At 41.5% G+C, this 17,385-nt stretch overlaps 1 protein-coding gene across 1 annotated transcript in view; it reads right to left on the bottom strand.

The window, feature by feature from the left end:
• HMCN1 (hemicentin 1) overlaps positions 1-17,385 on the bottom strand; it is a 209,654-nt gene that overhangs the window by 191,786 nt on the left and 483 nt on the right. The window contains exon 2 of the mRNA XM_009275892.2: positions 17,061-17,369. Coding sequence (XP_009274167.1) covers positions 17,061-17,369 — 309 coding nt within the window. The remainder of the gene's footprint in view (positions 1-17,060; positions 17,370-17,385) is intronic.

Consider the following 17,385-nt stretch of genomic DNA (forward strand, 5'->3'; position numbering starts at 1 on the left):
AAAAAGTCTGCCGCCATCTTTTTTATAAGCCCCCTTTAAGTGCTGATAGGCTGCAATAAGGTCTCCCCAAAGCCTTCTCTTCTCTAGGCTGAACAACCCCAACTCTCTCAGCCTTTCTTCATAGGAGAGGTGTTCCATCCCCCTGATCATTTTTGTGGCCCTCTTCTGGACCCGCTCCAACAGGTTCGTGTCTTTCTTATGCTGAGGGCTCCAGAGCTGGATGCAGTGCTCCAGGTGGGGTCTCACCAGAGCAGAGTAGAGGGGCAGAGTCACCTCCCTCAACCTGCTGGCCACGCTGCTTTTGATGCAGCCCAGGATACAATTGGCCTTCTGGGCTGCAAGCACACATTGCTGGCTCATGTCCAGCTTTTCATCCACCAGTACCCCCAAGTCCTTCTCGGCAGGGCTGCTCTCAATCCCTTCATCCCCCAGCCTGTATTGATACCAGGGGTTGCCCCGACCCAGGTGCAGGACCTTGCACTTGGCCTTGTTAAACCTCATGAGTCATCACATAAATATCCACAGCCAAAATTTCTAAAGTTTGAAAGGTTTTATGCACTTCAAATCTGCCTCTAAACAAGCTTTACGCAAGTTAAAGAGTTAATTCAAAACATGCTTCAGTTATTTAAGGCTTTTCTTGTTTGCTTGTTTCATCTCAAACCATACTCTTTACAAAACAAGACTCATCCCCTTGAAGTAGGCATGCAACAACATCTCTTAAGTTGCTTCCCACATGCCCTTTACTGAAACAAATTCATTCTCTCATACCACTTGCTAAGCTAGAGCTCCATTTCCATAAGCTACCACACACCTCTACACTGTGGAGTATTTCTGCGCCTTCCCTCTAAAAGAAAAGACATGGGTATGTATCAATATAGGTGGCTATGCCGAACCACCAGGAGCTTAAAAGATTTGCTTGAAGTGATAAAATTGCCAAATTCTTTAAAATGCAATTTAGCCAACACGCATTATTTTTATCTTCATATACCATGGTTCACTTCAGGTAACAGAACGATATTCAATTACACTTTCAAGGGTGGGAAAAGGGCTGCAATGACCTGATCTCCACTTTTCACACCCTAAGCATGAGCACAACAGTAATATTTAGAACAAAGCTTGACACACAAAGCAGCCGCATTTTTTCTCCCATTGTCAGCATTCACAGAGACTGTCTAGATTCGCACACACGCAGATCCTGCATAACTCAATCTTTCCAGTTCAATTCAGTTCCCTAGCACTAAGGACACTCATTCCCTTCCCACTGCCGCTATACCAGCCAAACAAACTGCCAGCCCTGCTCTCCAGAACTGTCCTAACACAAACCATCACCTCCTCCGCTGAGCAGCAAAGTGGTCCATGCACACTCCTTCTAATCAAGCTAGCAAGCTCAAAGACTTTCAGCAGAGCTTAACAAGCAGTTCCCTCAGAGAAGAGGGAAGCAGATAGCAGCGCAGAGCAGTAATTTTTTCGTCCTATACAGCTACACCTTTAAGAAAACGTACGTCCACAGATTCAGACAAAGTTTCACAGAACAAAATATTAGAGTCCGTTGGTCCAATTCAGACCCAGAACAAACTCTAGAAACATACTCGCTCACATGGCCAATATGCAAAGTAAGAATGATACATGTCCCTGCTACCACCCTTATTCATGCTAAGGCAAACATCAGCCATCAGACACACGGAAAGCAGCAAGTGAAAGATTTCTCCATCATCTCCTGCACAAACCTATTTGTGGCTAACGCAGCACTTCTTTCAGAGCAAGAATACGTTGCCTGTAGCAGCACCACATTTCATCACCAGGATACAGTCTGTATATGCAAAAGATACTCCAGACCGCCAAAAAGTCTTGAGATAAAGGAGGGGAGTGCTAAGAAGGGACACTGAACCTCTGAGGGAAAAGGGTCAATGGAAACTTTGAGGAAGGGATGGGCTGAAGGCAGAGACGAAAAAGATAAAAAGATGTGGGAGTCCGACAGATTAGGAAAGAAAGGAAAAGGAGTAAACATTTCAGGGACAAATAAGTGGTTTGTGGTTAACACAGAGGACTGTGACTCAGGAGTAAGTCACATGAATTCCCTGTGCTTTGATTCAGCTATGTAAAATTTAAAGGGGGAAGACGTGAACAAAACAAAAAAAAAAAATCCCAAAACACCAAAAAAACACACTTATCTGAAATGCCCTAAGACACCAAGATGTAGGTTTTTAAGTAATATGTTGTTAAATCAGGAGGCAACACTCCTGGACAAGCACCACTGCCTAAGCACCATGTTATGTTCTGCGAATGCTGTAGGGAAGCAGTCAAAGTGTTATCCCAACCAGTGCACACCATGTCTTGCTTCAGCAGCCTACCAGGGGCTACGCTGGGGCTTGGCTTTGCCTGTGCCACTTGCTGGGGGCTAGCAGTACTTCTGGTACTCAAACTCTGGTAAAAGACAGTAGTTAATGTGTGCACAGTGATGCTAAAGATCTCTAATTAAAACCACGCTACTATTGTGTTGGTGCTGTACAAGCTAAGTAACATAAAATGGAAAGGAAGTGCCACAATGCAAATGATTTGCCCAAAGGTTGGCAGCAATCATAGACTCTCTACCCGTGTGCTCCAGCTATTGCTCTTTTATTTAAAACCATGTGCTTGCCTAACCATTTCACCTATTTACAGCCTAAAAAACTAGCTCTGACACAGTAGTTGTAAAGTCACAGTCTCTTGAGGATTTTAGTAAATAGAAATATAAATTAATATAGGGGCATAAGAGAAACCGCGGTATTCCTAGCTGTTCTAAAGCAGAGGACTTCATTTTTCCTGCTCAGCTTTTCTCTTCTTCTGTTCCTCAATAAACTGTAAGTGCAAAAGCATACTAGTTCAGTGAACTAACTAAGACCTCACTAACTAAACAAAAAGCTCTGTCCTTTGGAAAACAGACTCGGACATACCATTGTACAGCTTAAGAGAACTCAGGAAATGTTTCAGTGATATTCAGCATCCCCAGAGACACTTAACTTCAGCTCATGAAAATACACTGGTGTCCAAAGCATGAAAGTTACAATGGCTTCCTGCATACACCCCCCACCCCCCAGGCTATGAATCTAATTTAAACAAGATGGCAGGAATCCAGCAGTAACCTATAGTCATAGATTAGAGCTGCTATCCTGAGCAAACAGACCAGACATTTAGCTGGGACTACAGCAACACAAGACATTCCTTTATTTTCATTTAATTATGCAAACCCACCCCCCACTCATTCCACTTCAGCAGGGTTTTTCCAGCCTGAAAACCTGGGGTCCCATTCTGCTTTTGGTTACATCTCATTGCAGAAAAGCTCTACTGGTTGTAATTTATCCTATAGTTATAAAGTTGATATTGTGAATTTGGCTCTACTATTTATCAGGCTACATGAAATTGTCTTTTAAAGCTGTCTTCATATTTTGTAGTCCTATGGCTGGGAAAAAACAGCAGAGGAAGGAAGCACTACAGCTCCCGTGAAAACACTGAAGCAGTGAAATATAGAGATAAAGCTCACTCCTCTCAACTGCAATTCTGCAACAGGCTCTGCACCGTGAGGGGGCCAGCTGTCTTCCACAAGAGCCGGCTTGTGCAGGCACCTCAAAAGAATAGTTTAAAATTCTCTCTGCACAAAGCTCACACATCCAAGTTTATTTTGGGAGTCTCATTATGTTATACACAGGGTATGAACACTTACGCGCTTGATTCATTGTACCTAATATCACACACTAACTATTGTATTACCAAGAGCACATGTTATGGAAGCCACTATTCCAGAGCAAACATATGAAACTGCTAACAGGGATACATTACTGAAAATAAATTCAACACTTTCAATTATCTTTTGTTGCATGTGATGTATGCAGCTTGTTGGCTTGGTGTCTGGGAACATGTCATTTTCAAATATGCATACGTTCTACCAGTAATGTTTTGCAGACTGAAATCTGTGGGTAAGTATATTTTAGGAAAAGGGCTACAACTTGAGCAGAGTTGGAAAACTGCACATAGTGTCTCTGTGAAGAGGAGCACCAAGGATGCTGAAGAAAATCAAGATGGAAGAGTACATGGGATACAGAACAATAAGTTAACATATCTTCATAAATACACACAGCCTGTTTATATTTGCAATACACATTAACAATGTGCATCACAGCCCCCATTTGTGGCTTATCCCCACAAAGATTATCAGTCTTGTAGCTGCCAGTATTACTCCTTTAGCTTACACAGAAAGGGTCTCTGCTGAACACCCAAGGTTCAAATCCTGCTAACAACCTGTGGTAAGGGCAAATGAGGTGTAAGACATTCTAATTAGCCACATCACTAGGCATCCACCAACACCCTCCACAAAGCGGACCTGCAGAAGTCCCTCCGTTTATGCTGGAGCTGCCTGCACAGGCTGCCTCTGACCATTACTCAGTTTTAGCTCAAAATGCCCTACCAGGGAAGGTTCTTCAGCAGGGCTGAAGGTCTGGGATCAGACCAGAACCAGGGAGGACATCGTAACCTGTTCCACTACATGGGCTAGGCTCATCTGAGCGCTCAGTATCCATATGGTAGGATGACAAACGGTATAAAAATAATTCTCAGGGACTATTATTTGGACAGTCAGCCCCAGAGCGGGAAAAAGTCAGAAAGCAGAGAGCCTCTCACTCGACTTCATACCTCCTAAATTCAAGGCTTCAACTGAACTAACATTTGCTCCCTCTGCAGCCAGTGAAAGGAAATGAGACCTCCAAAGAGTATTTAAAAATTCACAAGCAATGAATTGCTCCATAACAGGTGCCAATTTCTTTTTGTGAATTACAGAAAGAGCCTTTGGGTAGCTAGTCTCTCAGCTGAGGTTCTTCAATTAAGTACCTAAAGTGAAACGGAATGAATTCCATCCCCAGTGCTGTGGCTTCATGTATCATGACGTAACATGATCCCATTCAAGTGCTTCAGGAACATGAAGTCATTGTGCTTCTCCTCTGGCAAAAACAGGGAAAAGCTCAGCTCACATCTACGGTTACCAAAGAATAGGTTGCACATGTTCTTCAAAAAGCAACAAGAGAAGCCTAACCATAGACCACAAGGGATGTGTGTGACATAAACCACCCTGATCCTACTTAAAAATATAACATTGCAAACTATCCCTATACTAAATGCAAATCTTGGACACAGAGTTCACCCAACAACAACTGCATAGCAAGAATTCACAACAGGCATAACTGAATGAACTCATAGATCAAATCCGAGACCAACACACCTAAAACAGGAAATCCTAAACTCTGGTAATAGTTATAAAAAATTAATTATATTCAACAATGTAATTGAGGGATAAAACACATTATCCCTGGCAGTTGTAAAGAAAGCATATGAAGCAGCCAGCCCAGAGCACATTTCATTAAATCCATCCTATTTCTTCTAAGAAAACTGTTGATTATCAAGGCATGGTGAGCTGATCAAGTAACACCATCAGTCTCTTTCAACAGAGAAATTGTTTTGCCATTTGCAAACTGAAAAACATATGTTCCCAATATTTTCTCTGATGTATGCTCCTTCAAAACCAAAGCCCACAGCATATGCCAAAAATCAAATAATTGATTGGAAAATACATACCAACTGGCATCTGAAGGCTTTCTCCATCTAAAGGGTTCCTCCTGTCATTCTTTAGCCCACATTCAAAATCCATTAACTAAATGAAATATCTGCTCCTTTTCCATACTCCTTAATCCAGCTTATCCAGACCCTCAACTGACTGAATTGAATCCACTCTAGTATAAATTCCAAGCAGCCTCCAGTACGCACACAAAAAGCGTAAAGCACAAGTCAGAAAGACTACAGAGACACATACCTCAAGTCCACGCAGCATAACAGAAAAAGCTCTGAGGTTCCTAACAAGCTGGTACAGCAGGATGAAGAATGTCACAAACACATAACAAAGCACCGACCCAATATAAACTCATTTTGCCCACCACTGGTTAAGAAAAGTTCAAGCACCATTTGTACCAGCAAATGGAGTTCCATCACTCCACGCTCCCCTACACAAGAACAAGCATTGTTTTACCCTCCTGCAGTTAACACATGGCCCAGCTCTGTATCACACAATATAGAGCTTTCAAAAGGCATGCAAACATGTCCCCGTACCCGATCCAAATCAATCTGGTACTGCTGGATGGTAGTGCAGCACATGGAGCAAGGATTAAGGATCACAGAATCTCAGTTTCAGCAGCCTTCAGTTCTTGGGTTTTTTTTCCTTCATTCTCCTCTGAGAACTCAAGCTCCTCTCTTCAGTAAAGGCATTCACTATTAATTCCTCACCACAGAAGGCATTGTTTTTCACAGTTAACTTCTAGCATTGCCGCTTCAAAAGAGCAAGGTTGGCATTTCAGGAGGCAACTATTCTCTAGTTAGCCTCCTTGTCAACTTCTCTCTGTATATTTCACTGACAATTCACTTACAATGAACACCTATTGCCTCAGTTAAAGTGAGATAAAGATGTATATAATATTCATGCCTCCTTATTCATAGAATTATAGAATCATTAAGGTTGGAAAAGACCTCTAAGATCATTGAGTCTAACCGTCAACCCAACACCACCATGCCCACTAAACCATGTCCCTAAGCGCCGCATCTACACATCCTTTTAAATACTTCCAGGGATGGTGACTCAACCACTTCCCTGGGCAGCCTGTTCCAATGTTTCACCACTCTTTCAGTAAAGAATTTTTTCCTCATGTCCAATCTAAATCTTCCCTGGTGCGACTTGAGGCCATTTCCTCTTGTCCTATCACTTGTTACTTGGGAAAAGAGACTGACCCCCACCTCGCTACAACCTCCTTTCAGGTAGTTGTAGAGAGCGATGAGGTCTCCCCTCAGCCTCCTTTTCTCCAGGCTAAAATACATGAGCCTTTCTCTTCCAAAGCTGAACAAGAAATGTCCATTTAACCTTGTGATAAGGACAGGGGCAGGAAACTTCAGATTAGTTGAATCGAGCAGAGGAGGGATTTAAAACTGAGTCTACATCTCAGACAGACAGCCCTACAACTAAGCACTGGAATATGACATAGGCCACAATTCCAACTCCACTTAACAAATTAATGAGCTCGGGATAAAATGCAGGGAAAATCAGGGATCAGGACTCAGGGCTTCTTCACCAAAGCGTTCCCGTTCTGTAACCTCATCCTTTTTTGCAGAGCTCTAACATGAGCGGTACAAAATGACCCTATTCCAGTACTCCCCTAGCAAGTCGATACAACCAATTTGAACCCTGGCAAGGTGATCACACTCACACCATCTGCCACAACCTGGATGGATTTCCCATGAGGAAAATATGCAAAAGACAGAAGACAAAAGCATCCCTTCCACTCCATCCCCCTCTGTTTCTCAGCAAAGGGGCACACAGCTGCCGGGCTTCATGCTGCGGCTGCAGGTGGGTGACAGCTGTTGTTGGAGCCCCCCAATGGGTTCCTCACCTCCAGGGATTGGGGGGGAGTCCGAGTTTCACTCTGCACATCTCTGAATTGGCAGCTGAATGCAGGAAGAAACCAGGCATTTAGCTGTTCAGCCCATGGTGTTGTGAGTGAACTTAGGTTTCAGCAGCTGGGGAACTAAGAGAAAAAAATGGAAGCGCTGATTGTAAGTACTTCAGAGGCTAGCTCATACTGGAGAGGAGGCTGTCAGAATTGTTCTCCTGGATTTAAGCATTTAATCCTGCAATGTGAATCTCGTCTGTATCCTCTTTTTTTTTCTTTTTTTTTTTTTCTATTATTTTAACTATAGAAACTCACAAAATTACTAGATACAAGTAAAGTAACACTACATTAGATTTTTATTTTTAGTTGTCAGAAAATCTTTACCTGAAATACAGTTGAATCCACGTAAATCAATACATGTTAAGGGAATACACCTATTAAAAGACAAAAGGTAAATTACAAGTATAACTCAACTTTATAAAAGGAATAAAATCACTGAAAGGATTTTAGTTTAAGTCAATAATCATGATGATGATTATGGATCCCATCTGGTCCCATAGACTTGTGAGAAGTCTATTCATTTCATTACTGTGCATTCGCATAAAATAACTGTTTTCTCCAGATGAGAAAGAGACAGAATATATCAATCTCTGGAAGGAACAGCTTAGTCATAGCTTAAAAGCACTGGAGGATCTGCATCAAATATCTGCTTTTCATAAATCATTAGAAATTTGATTTGTGGGCATTTAAACCAATTCAGTAGATGCATACATCGTCAGAAATTTCTCTTTTCTTTCCATACCATAGAGCTCCCATCAAGACTCGTAGCCAATGTGGCCTACTGTTAAACAATTATTACCATGAATAGGATTAACTTGGCTTCTACACATGACTTTGTGTGGAAACATAAGCTACTGCAACTTTTGAGAAATAAATTGAAACTGGGGGGAAGAAGAGGGGAAGGAGCACGGAGGAAGTCAGAAGACTACAAATTCAGCTCTTACACTGTTGGTATCTACCTTCTCCCCACTGCTCCCAGTTATCAGATGTTGCTATCTTAGATGAGAGTAACCATCATTCCCTGCTTCACAAGGAGGAGAAAGCGCAGTCCTCAGCTGTCCAGGCAGGCAGAGAATACAGCTTCAACAGATCCTCCTTCCACACAGGATTTCAGAGGGATTAAACCATATTCACTGCTTGGGTAATTCAGGACATGGTGAAATATGCTGTGCAGCCACTTTTTATCTGTGGCAAGGGTTCACTGTTTTTTTTTTCAGTTTAACTGGCACCAGCTTGATCACTTTCTGGTTCAGTATTGTGTTATATTTACTTCGAGATCAATCAGCAAATAGTTAAAGTAACAGAAATAATGGGGCAGCAGTCTCTAATGGGAAAGCAGGGACAAATCTTTTTGTGCAGAACAGCAGCAGCTGAAAGACCAACCAGAGCTTCATACTGTCACTGTGTGGATTTGTGCTGCTGTTTAAATGCATGTTTTGTGATGTACGCCTACACTGATGTCCCCGAGAACAGTGACAAGTGGCTTCTCAACAAGTTCAGTTCACGGCTAATGATCTAAAGACAGAATCATATCTGGAGTGGAAGTTACAGAACCTAGACACCACCCTTCCCTTCTCAGCAAGGTGTGCAATCCTCCAGCAAAGTCTACATTTTGCTATCTACTAGTCTTCAGAAAACACAATGGTAGTAGGTGATATGAAGGAAAACCTACTATACTGGGAAGTGAAAGTGGTTTTCAGGTGCATGGAGGGATAATAGTAATGTAAAGATTCTAAGGCAACTGATAGAAAGCTCTCACATTAAAACCCACTGTATTTGGGAGGGAATTTAAAACTCTGTACCATTATTTGCTACATTGTTGCATACCTAATGGTTGAGCTTGCAACGGCACTGTAATATAGTGACTGCTGTTTGGGACGCAACATGTGAAGTATCCTCTATGTAAGCTCCAGAAGCTATAGAGAACAGGCATACACTGCTACACAGCAAGCCTCATTTGCTAAATGACATCAGTAATAATTATTGGGACAGAATAACACTGGGATGCATTACTAATGAGGTACAGAGCTTTTCACGTAATTGTTACCACTTGGAGCTGTGGATAGCAAAACAAAATAGAACAAGCAGCTTCTGTATAAGTTCAGTAGGCAACAATTTCAAACGTGACATGAAAAATAATTCATAATGCAAAGCAGAAGAGAATGACATATTTGAGGCATTATCACTTTTTTCCTAAGGAAAAGACAATCTCCATTGTATCTTCAAGTAAAAACAGGGATAAAATTCTTTCCCTTGCAAAAAAGATTCGAGAATCAGTGGGAAAATTTACCATTATACATACCTTCAGGGCTGGACAGGCAGAGTTAAGACAGTAGAAAAGTAAGTTGTAAGTGATGTTCTAATAGGCTTTTGGATGATGTTACATTTCTGCCCTGTCTCAAAGATTTTGAAGCTTCTGGCACTGGCAATACTGTCTTCTGTAATCTATATAAACAGCTACTTTTTGAAGGACCCCAGATAAATCCTTCCAGAGGATCAAGAAAACAGCCATGTAATCACATAGAATTGATTTTATAGATATCACAATGTCTCCATTAAGGACAACAATAAGGTTTCAAAACACTCATTGCACATACGGTCAGTACAGTTATCATAGAAGTCTCAACAGAGATGGAAAATATCTGTAGGTGCTTTAGACTTTATCCTTATTAACTCGGAGTTGTTCACTATTACATAGTACTGGTGATTGGCATTCAACTAATGACAGTAACAATAAAACTTATTAGTAGTAACAACAATAAAGAGGCAGTATTTGAGCCTTAAGGAAACAGAGTATTTCCTCCTGAAATTGTCAACAGTGAAATAATAAGTAATAGTAACACTTCAACAGTTACAGCACAAAAGGGCAGATTCAACAGTTATTATGCCCAGTTCTGGTTATCATTTGTCTTCAAATGTACCAAGACAGCACTGGACAGTTGTAAATTTACATTGCGTCTCCTAAAACATGAAAGAAAAACTCGAAACTTGGACATGCACTCATTATTGCCGTCACTATATATCTAAGGAAGTCCAAAATAAATCAAACCCCAAAAAAACCTTACACAGCCTTGAGTTTTTCAGATAGGATTTTCAGAAATTTCTGAGGCCACCAAAGACACTACTCTGAAAGATCAGCTGTGACAACTTTAACCTGATATTCTGTGATGCATCAGTAGAGCTACTGTACCAGAACAGGGAGATTGGACTTGTTAAGTTAGCACATTTTTTTCCCACTTTGGATTTTGGGAATAACATGAAACCCACTCAAGTCTCAAAATAAGAAGACTATTTGAAGTAAGCGGAGAGAATAATTTTCTTTGCCTCTGACCTTACTCTTATGAAACAGGGTTGGGGCAACTCTTCTCTTTCCTTCCTATAAAAAGTATAGGATTTTGATAAGTACCCAGTGTTTGCAAAACATTTGCCCACGGGAACTTCATTGGCAAGCAGTTTATTGCTCCTTGCCAATCTAATAATTTGTCTAGTTCAGATATTAGACAGCTTTCAAACAGTTTTACCTACCGAGGAAGGTAAGGAGACCTGCTGAATGTGGACAGGAGGAGCTACTGCCCAAAGACAAGCAGGCCTACCCAGAATCCACCGAGTCATCGATTCTCAATGGGCAGTTTCCCATTTGCATCTCGCTGTGTGGTTTGCAGAATACAACAGATCAATTTGAGGTCTGTCCAGGACACATGCACACAGCAGCAACCCACTGAACCTTTCTCAAGCAAAAGATATACTGTAAAACACTGGCAATATCCCTCCCCCCTGCCTCTTCTCTAACCCCCTAGTTCCATCACAGTGTACTCTAAACTCAATTAAAAACCATTGTACTACACTCACACAGTGCTGAATGTCACCCACCGAAGTACTAAGGAAGTTTATACCACACCACAGTATGGCTTATAACAGACCAACCTCAAGTAAGTGCTATTACTTACCCACAAATGCAATGACACTAACAGGTCTACATGACCCCCCAGAACGAGAACTGCAAGGGAATGGCACACCACAGGAGCTCCCAGACTTTTCTCGTGCTGCCCCCATCCCTTGTACAAACTCCACTTCTGTGGTGCTGGCAAACTCAGATACCAGTACAAAATACCGCATTTCCCTTAATCTTGCCCTCCCTGCTTTGAAAACTACTGCCTACAGTTTCTCCACAGCCATGTTCCTGTTCTTTAATAAAACTAATACCAAGTCTTGAAGCATTTCTTCCCCGCCGCAAAGGAACCAGAGGGAATCCTGAAGACAATGACCACCTTCTTCAGGCTATACCAGAAGGACCATTCAACTTCTCCTGAATGGGAAAAGGTTTCAGACAACTGATTTATATACATTCAGCCTTTGCCTGAAGATTTTAATAGACACCCATAAATCTGAGAGTAAAGCCTGAGGCCAAAGACCTCAAGTGACAGAAGAATGCAACAGGGTTAAGTGCAGGGCAACGTGTTGGAGAAAAGCTATGAGGAGAGTCTGATGTAAGAAACCTGCTGGGTGGTGAAGAGGCAGTGATACTGTTTACCTGTAGATACAGAAACAACAAAGTGGTGGCTCATATTGGGAAGGCCGGCCATGCAGCCACAGCAGTTGAATTAAAAACAGGAAGAATATGAGCTGAGCAGGGGTAGAGGTTTTATCGCTATACTCGGAGGACAATTTCTTCATCACTCACAAGTGTCTTTTTCAAGGCAGAAGTCAGCACATAAAGGAAAGCTTATACTGCTCCATTTCTGCACACAGCTTTCCACCTCCCTTTATTATCCATTTGTATAACCACAATACTTTTTATATCAGGAAGTATGACAAATTTTAATTCCATTAATAGCCTAATTTTAATTTCTTATGTTCCCCCTCTGGAAAAACCATTATTTCTTCTTCATTATAACTTCTAAAAAAAACCCCAAACAAACAAAAAAACCCCACCAAACTATCAAACTTGCAAAAACCAAAGTTCTCAGACCTTTCATATGACCTTCTGAACTTGTTCCAAGCTAGTATGTGGCTCAGGAGCCTAACCGTAGTTATGGATATAGCACTGCAAGTCTGTTAAATAAAGGAGACCCCAGGTTATAAAGTTAAACATAATTATGTGCCTTTACTCCATGATATAATCAGAGCTTTACTCTCAAAAAAAGAGGAGTGGGATGAAGCAGAAAAAAAAAAAAATTGTATTTCTAGTTCTCCTACACATTTACTATGTGACCCTAGGTGGATGACTTAAGTTCAATACTATTTTCCCATCTGAACAAAGCAGTATTAACATTTTCCCTTTTCTCACATAGGCAATATGTTGCCCATCTGATTTTTAAGAAAAAGGGTTGGGAGATGCTCATATCAGAGATTTGTAGACATGCAGAGTATTAACAGGCAATCATCATCCTGTGCACTAGGAAGTCCAGAGGTTATATATTCCCTTCATTTTTTCTTGTAATTAAAATAAGTTACTGGACTTTGGTTTATAAAATAGTCATTCACACTAAAGGAATGCTTGATTAAATCACGCGGAGTCAGAGTTATTACTGGTATAATTCCGTTAGCTTTACAGAAAAATAGTAGGGATGAATTTGTCCTCTTAGGCTTATTTTCCATTCCAAAATTCCTTAATGGCATAAAGAAAAAATAGAAAAGCTGGCCACAGATATTAAATAAAGACATTCTGAGTCCAATCCCATTTCCACAGGATACAATGGGAGTTAGTTAGTAGGAGATCAGGACCCACAACACGCAACTACAAAAGCATTTGCTGATCTTAAGCTTTAGCTCCAATTCAAAATTTTCCTGTGCCAACTCTTCTTAATTTGGGATTTTTTTTTTTTTTTTAATCTCTCCCCCCCCACACACACACACAGTTTTTCCATTGAACACAAGTCTGGCAAGAGATTTCTTTGTCAACAGCCCTTTTCACTATCTACAAAACTTCTGTGATCATGTTTAGGCATTGAAAAACCACAATAGAAAAATTCCTGTAATCTGTTAAAGCATTGCACATGCTTACACATGAAGCGGAATCCAAAACAAAAGGCTTTTTCAAAATGGAGATCTCAGCATACCACCAGATGGTACAGCAGTATCGGAATGTGAAACCCATTACAATTTTTTTTCTGTAGGCCATAATTCTATGCCAAAAACCTCAGGTTTGATACTAAAAAATATACTTGTTAATTATTACTGTTTTACCAAAATACCATAGTCTGAGCAAAATACCATTGCAGTAGTCATAACACTACATTTAAATCTACCATCAAAGACCACAAAGCGCTGGCATATCATAATGCAGTATTAATATGCAGCACTTTGGTAACAATGTAGTCCAGTAGAATATAGGAAGATTTTTAAATAACTCAAATTATTTATAATTCAGATGTACCTGGTGTGATGTCAAGGACTCTTCCAAGACAGATTCTTGTATGGTTTTGGTGAATGCACTCTCCTTGTCAACAATGCTTTATGGTGCTTAGAAAGCACTTGAGCTGTTTCACTAATCAGTACTAATCAAGCAGTACTGCAAGGTGAATGACTGGGGCACTGTTCAGCATACACTGTGCAACGCAAATTAGGAAACCAATGGAGTTAAAAGCCAAATCCACACCAACTTTACATTGTAATTACCAATGAATAAAGAGTGTATCTGGATCAGGACAGCTTTATACAAAGAGAAGCTCCTTGGAGCTGAAATCCAACTATATGTTGCACTCCTTGTAGAGTCCCATTTTGCGTCATCGATCACAGTACCTCCATGAAGAAAAAATTGTCTGTGGGGCAGCTACATATAAAGCTCTTTTTTGAAGAAAAATTATCAGTTGAGCACATAACCAGACAACTTGGGGAAAAAAAAAAATAATCTCATGCTCATCAATTTAGCTGAGCAGTCTTCAGAAAGAACAACACTAGGTAAATGTATTGGACACTGTGAAATGCAAGGCAAGCAATATTTTTATTAGATTTTTGAGAAAAGTTACTTCTCTATAGATTCAAAAAATATGTTGAAAAACTGGTCACAACAGTATTTCTTGCATTTTTTTTTCAAATGCCTAGGCTTGGTCATCATCAGATATAAGACACCAGATTACCAGCAGTCTCAACTGCTACATCCATAAAATTCAAGACACTGGACTGTGGTGTGTCCTTCTAACTCTAAGAAGGACGTAGAGAAATAGTTTTCAGAAATTAAGACAAAATTACATTTAAAATTACACGTTCTCCACTTTCACACAGCTTTATGACCTCACAAGTTACCCATCACGCTAAAAAGTAAGGCCCCCTCTGGCCGTGCAGGGAAATTGGACTTCCATATAGAGACACGTAACAGGATACACCAATATATGTTTGCCAGCAGTTCTTTGTTGTATGGGTCAGCTCTCTGCAGGTTTAAGTTTCAGTTACTCTACTGAATGAAATCTAACATTTGCCAAGGAAAGAGATCTCCTGTGGAAAGAGAGTGAATGGGGGAAGAGGCAAGGAAGCAAGAAGTCGGGGGGGGGAATGTGAATCAAGCAGAGGAAGGTGGCAGTGGATTTGTTGCTAGTGATGTATATACAGAGCAAGGTGACGGTACAGGAAAAGCATGACTAAAAGAATCAGTCTGTAACAGAAGCAAAGATCCTGGAGAGCCAGTGGAAACAAGAGGGTCAGAGAGATGGGAGAAAAGGAATGAAAAGGAAAAAACGTACAGAAGAAAAACTGAATGAGGAAGAAAAAACATGTGGAGATGAGAAAGAAAAAAGTAGCTATTGAAACAAAGGATTTGCAAGTGGCCTGTGATGAAGGCTAAGCATTGGAACTACCCGTCACATAAAAGCTGGAACTTCTTTCTACTGACGATGCACAAGAACAAAGGACCATCCACACAAACCCGCAAACTAGAAGTGCACCTTTCAAGATCATCTTCTTGCTCTCATGTTTGGTGTAGATACCCAAGCCCTCTGAAAAAGAGAACTAGCAATTCTTATAGTGGATCACTTTGGTGAGCAGAAAGGGAAGATGTATAAAGTGTGATTATGGAGAGAAAATAAAAACAAAACACTCCCAACCCATCATGTTGATTTTCTGTCCCATCCAAGGTGAAAGAGCTCCAAGAAGAACTACCAGCTTGATTTTCCAAAAGGATATAAAAGAGTTCTAGGCTCTATACTTGACCAAAATCTTTTCCTTCTTGCTTGCTTCTGTGGCCTGATGCTTTTTAAGTCCCATACATGTTTGATCCATAAAGGGGGGAAAAAAAAAAAAAAGGTAAAGAGGGAAGAAAAGAGGGAAGAGAAAAAAAGTGACACCAACATTGAAAATGGTAAGGTACATAAACAGACCCTTTTGTGATAGGACACTGATACCACAATGATGTACTCTTTATAAGAAAAATAACAGAGAACCTACACAGGCTTATAGATAACAAAACAGCAAAATTTGCAAAGACAAGTTTTGCTCTAGTTTTCCAAGCATTTGATTTCAGGTATTTATAACAATAGCAAACACATATCTTGTAGGCAGAAGTATCTATAACTAGGGGGAAATAGAAGGGGTGTCTGTTTTCATTTGATGATATCCCTGCAAAAATTGAACTCTTAAGAATTGATTTCTGGAATATCACGTTGTGAGATATTCCATGGAAACTAGAATCAGAAAGGTAATTTTTCAAGGGCTTTTCCACCAGTCTCTGATTTTTTTATTTTGTTTTTTTTAAAAAGGAGTTTTTACTGCGTAGTACAGCACACATCACCAGCCTGGGGCATCCTGTTCCTATTTCCTCTTCAAGTCACCAGAAGATATTTGACAAGGAAAGAGGAAGAAAGCCAGAGAAAAGGGATAGGAAGGGAATAGAAAACAGATGCTGAAAGAGAGGAATGCACGATGAACAGCAGAAAGAAAAAAAGGTAGCATGAGGGAAAGAAATAAGAACCCAAACCAAAAACCATACCATGTAAAGCTTCTGGATCATTTCAGTGCAAGTTTCTGAATGTAAACATGGAACAACAAGATCAGAGGAAAAGTGCAACTGTATTATGTATGTTCGTAAGTGTATTCCCATAGAAGGGCATTGAAAAAAACTTAGTTGCTTCGTTACTAGTATACGTGTTCTCTACTAGCAGAGAAGGTCACTGAAGCTATTCCAGCTCAGAATTAAGAGGAGTATTTGATGCCCTAAGCCACTCTTTGGTGCATGCAGTGCACTTATAGTCCACTTCAGTTTATCCTGAAGGCTTTTAGAAGGTACTGGTATTTGTCTCCACGGAGACAGGGAGGGGATTCAGAAAACGTTACTCGCTACTGGCAAGTTACCGCAGCGGAGTGACCCGTGCGGCAAGCACGGCTAAGATGTGACAAAATGCTTACGCTGCGGTCCCCTGGAAGCGCAGGAAACCCAACCTTTTATGAAGGCCAGCCCTGAGGAGGACCTCCCCTGCTCCCTGGCTCTCCTTCCCGCCCCCGCGCCCACCTCGGCATGTGCCGCGCTTCGTGCTTTGGCAGACGGCGGCGGAGACACCTCGCCCCTGCCTCGACCCGGGCCCCTCCCAGACCCTCCAGGGAGAAACCCCCTACCTGGATCGTGGAAAGGCACCAACGCGAAGTTGTAAAGCGGTCTCTTGGGTCTTTTTAGCGACGTTTCCAAGATCTTGGATGCCCCCTCGATAACTTGCACCAGGTCGTCGTACATGGAGCCGGTCACATCAAACACGAACGCCAGGGTGGAGGCTCCCTCCGGCACCGCCTCGTCGCACGCGCCCGCCGTGCTCCCGCCCGGCGCCGGGCTCGGACGCAGCGCGGGGGCACAGGGCGAGCAGCAGCACCGCGCCCAGACCCGCTCCCCACGCTCCGCTGCCCCCGCGGAAAGCCATTTTCCAGGGCAGCCTGCGCAGCTCCCGCG

This window comes from Aptenodytes forsteri, unplaced genomic scaffold (genome assembly GCF_000699145.1).
Source record: "Aptenodytes forsteri isolate BGI_AS27 unplaced genomic scaffold, ASM69914v1 Scaffold289, whole genome shotgun sequence".
Lineage (NCBI taxonomy): Eukaryota > Metazoa > Chordata > Aves > Sphenisciformes > Spheniscidae > Aptenodytes > Aptenodytes forsteri.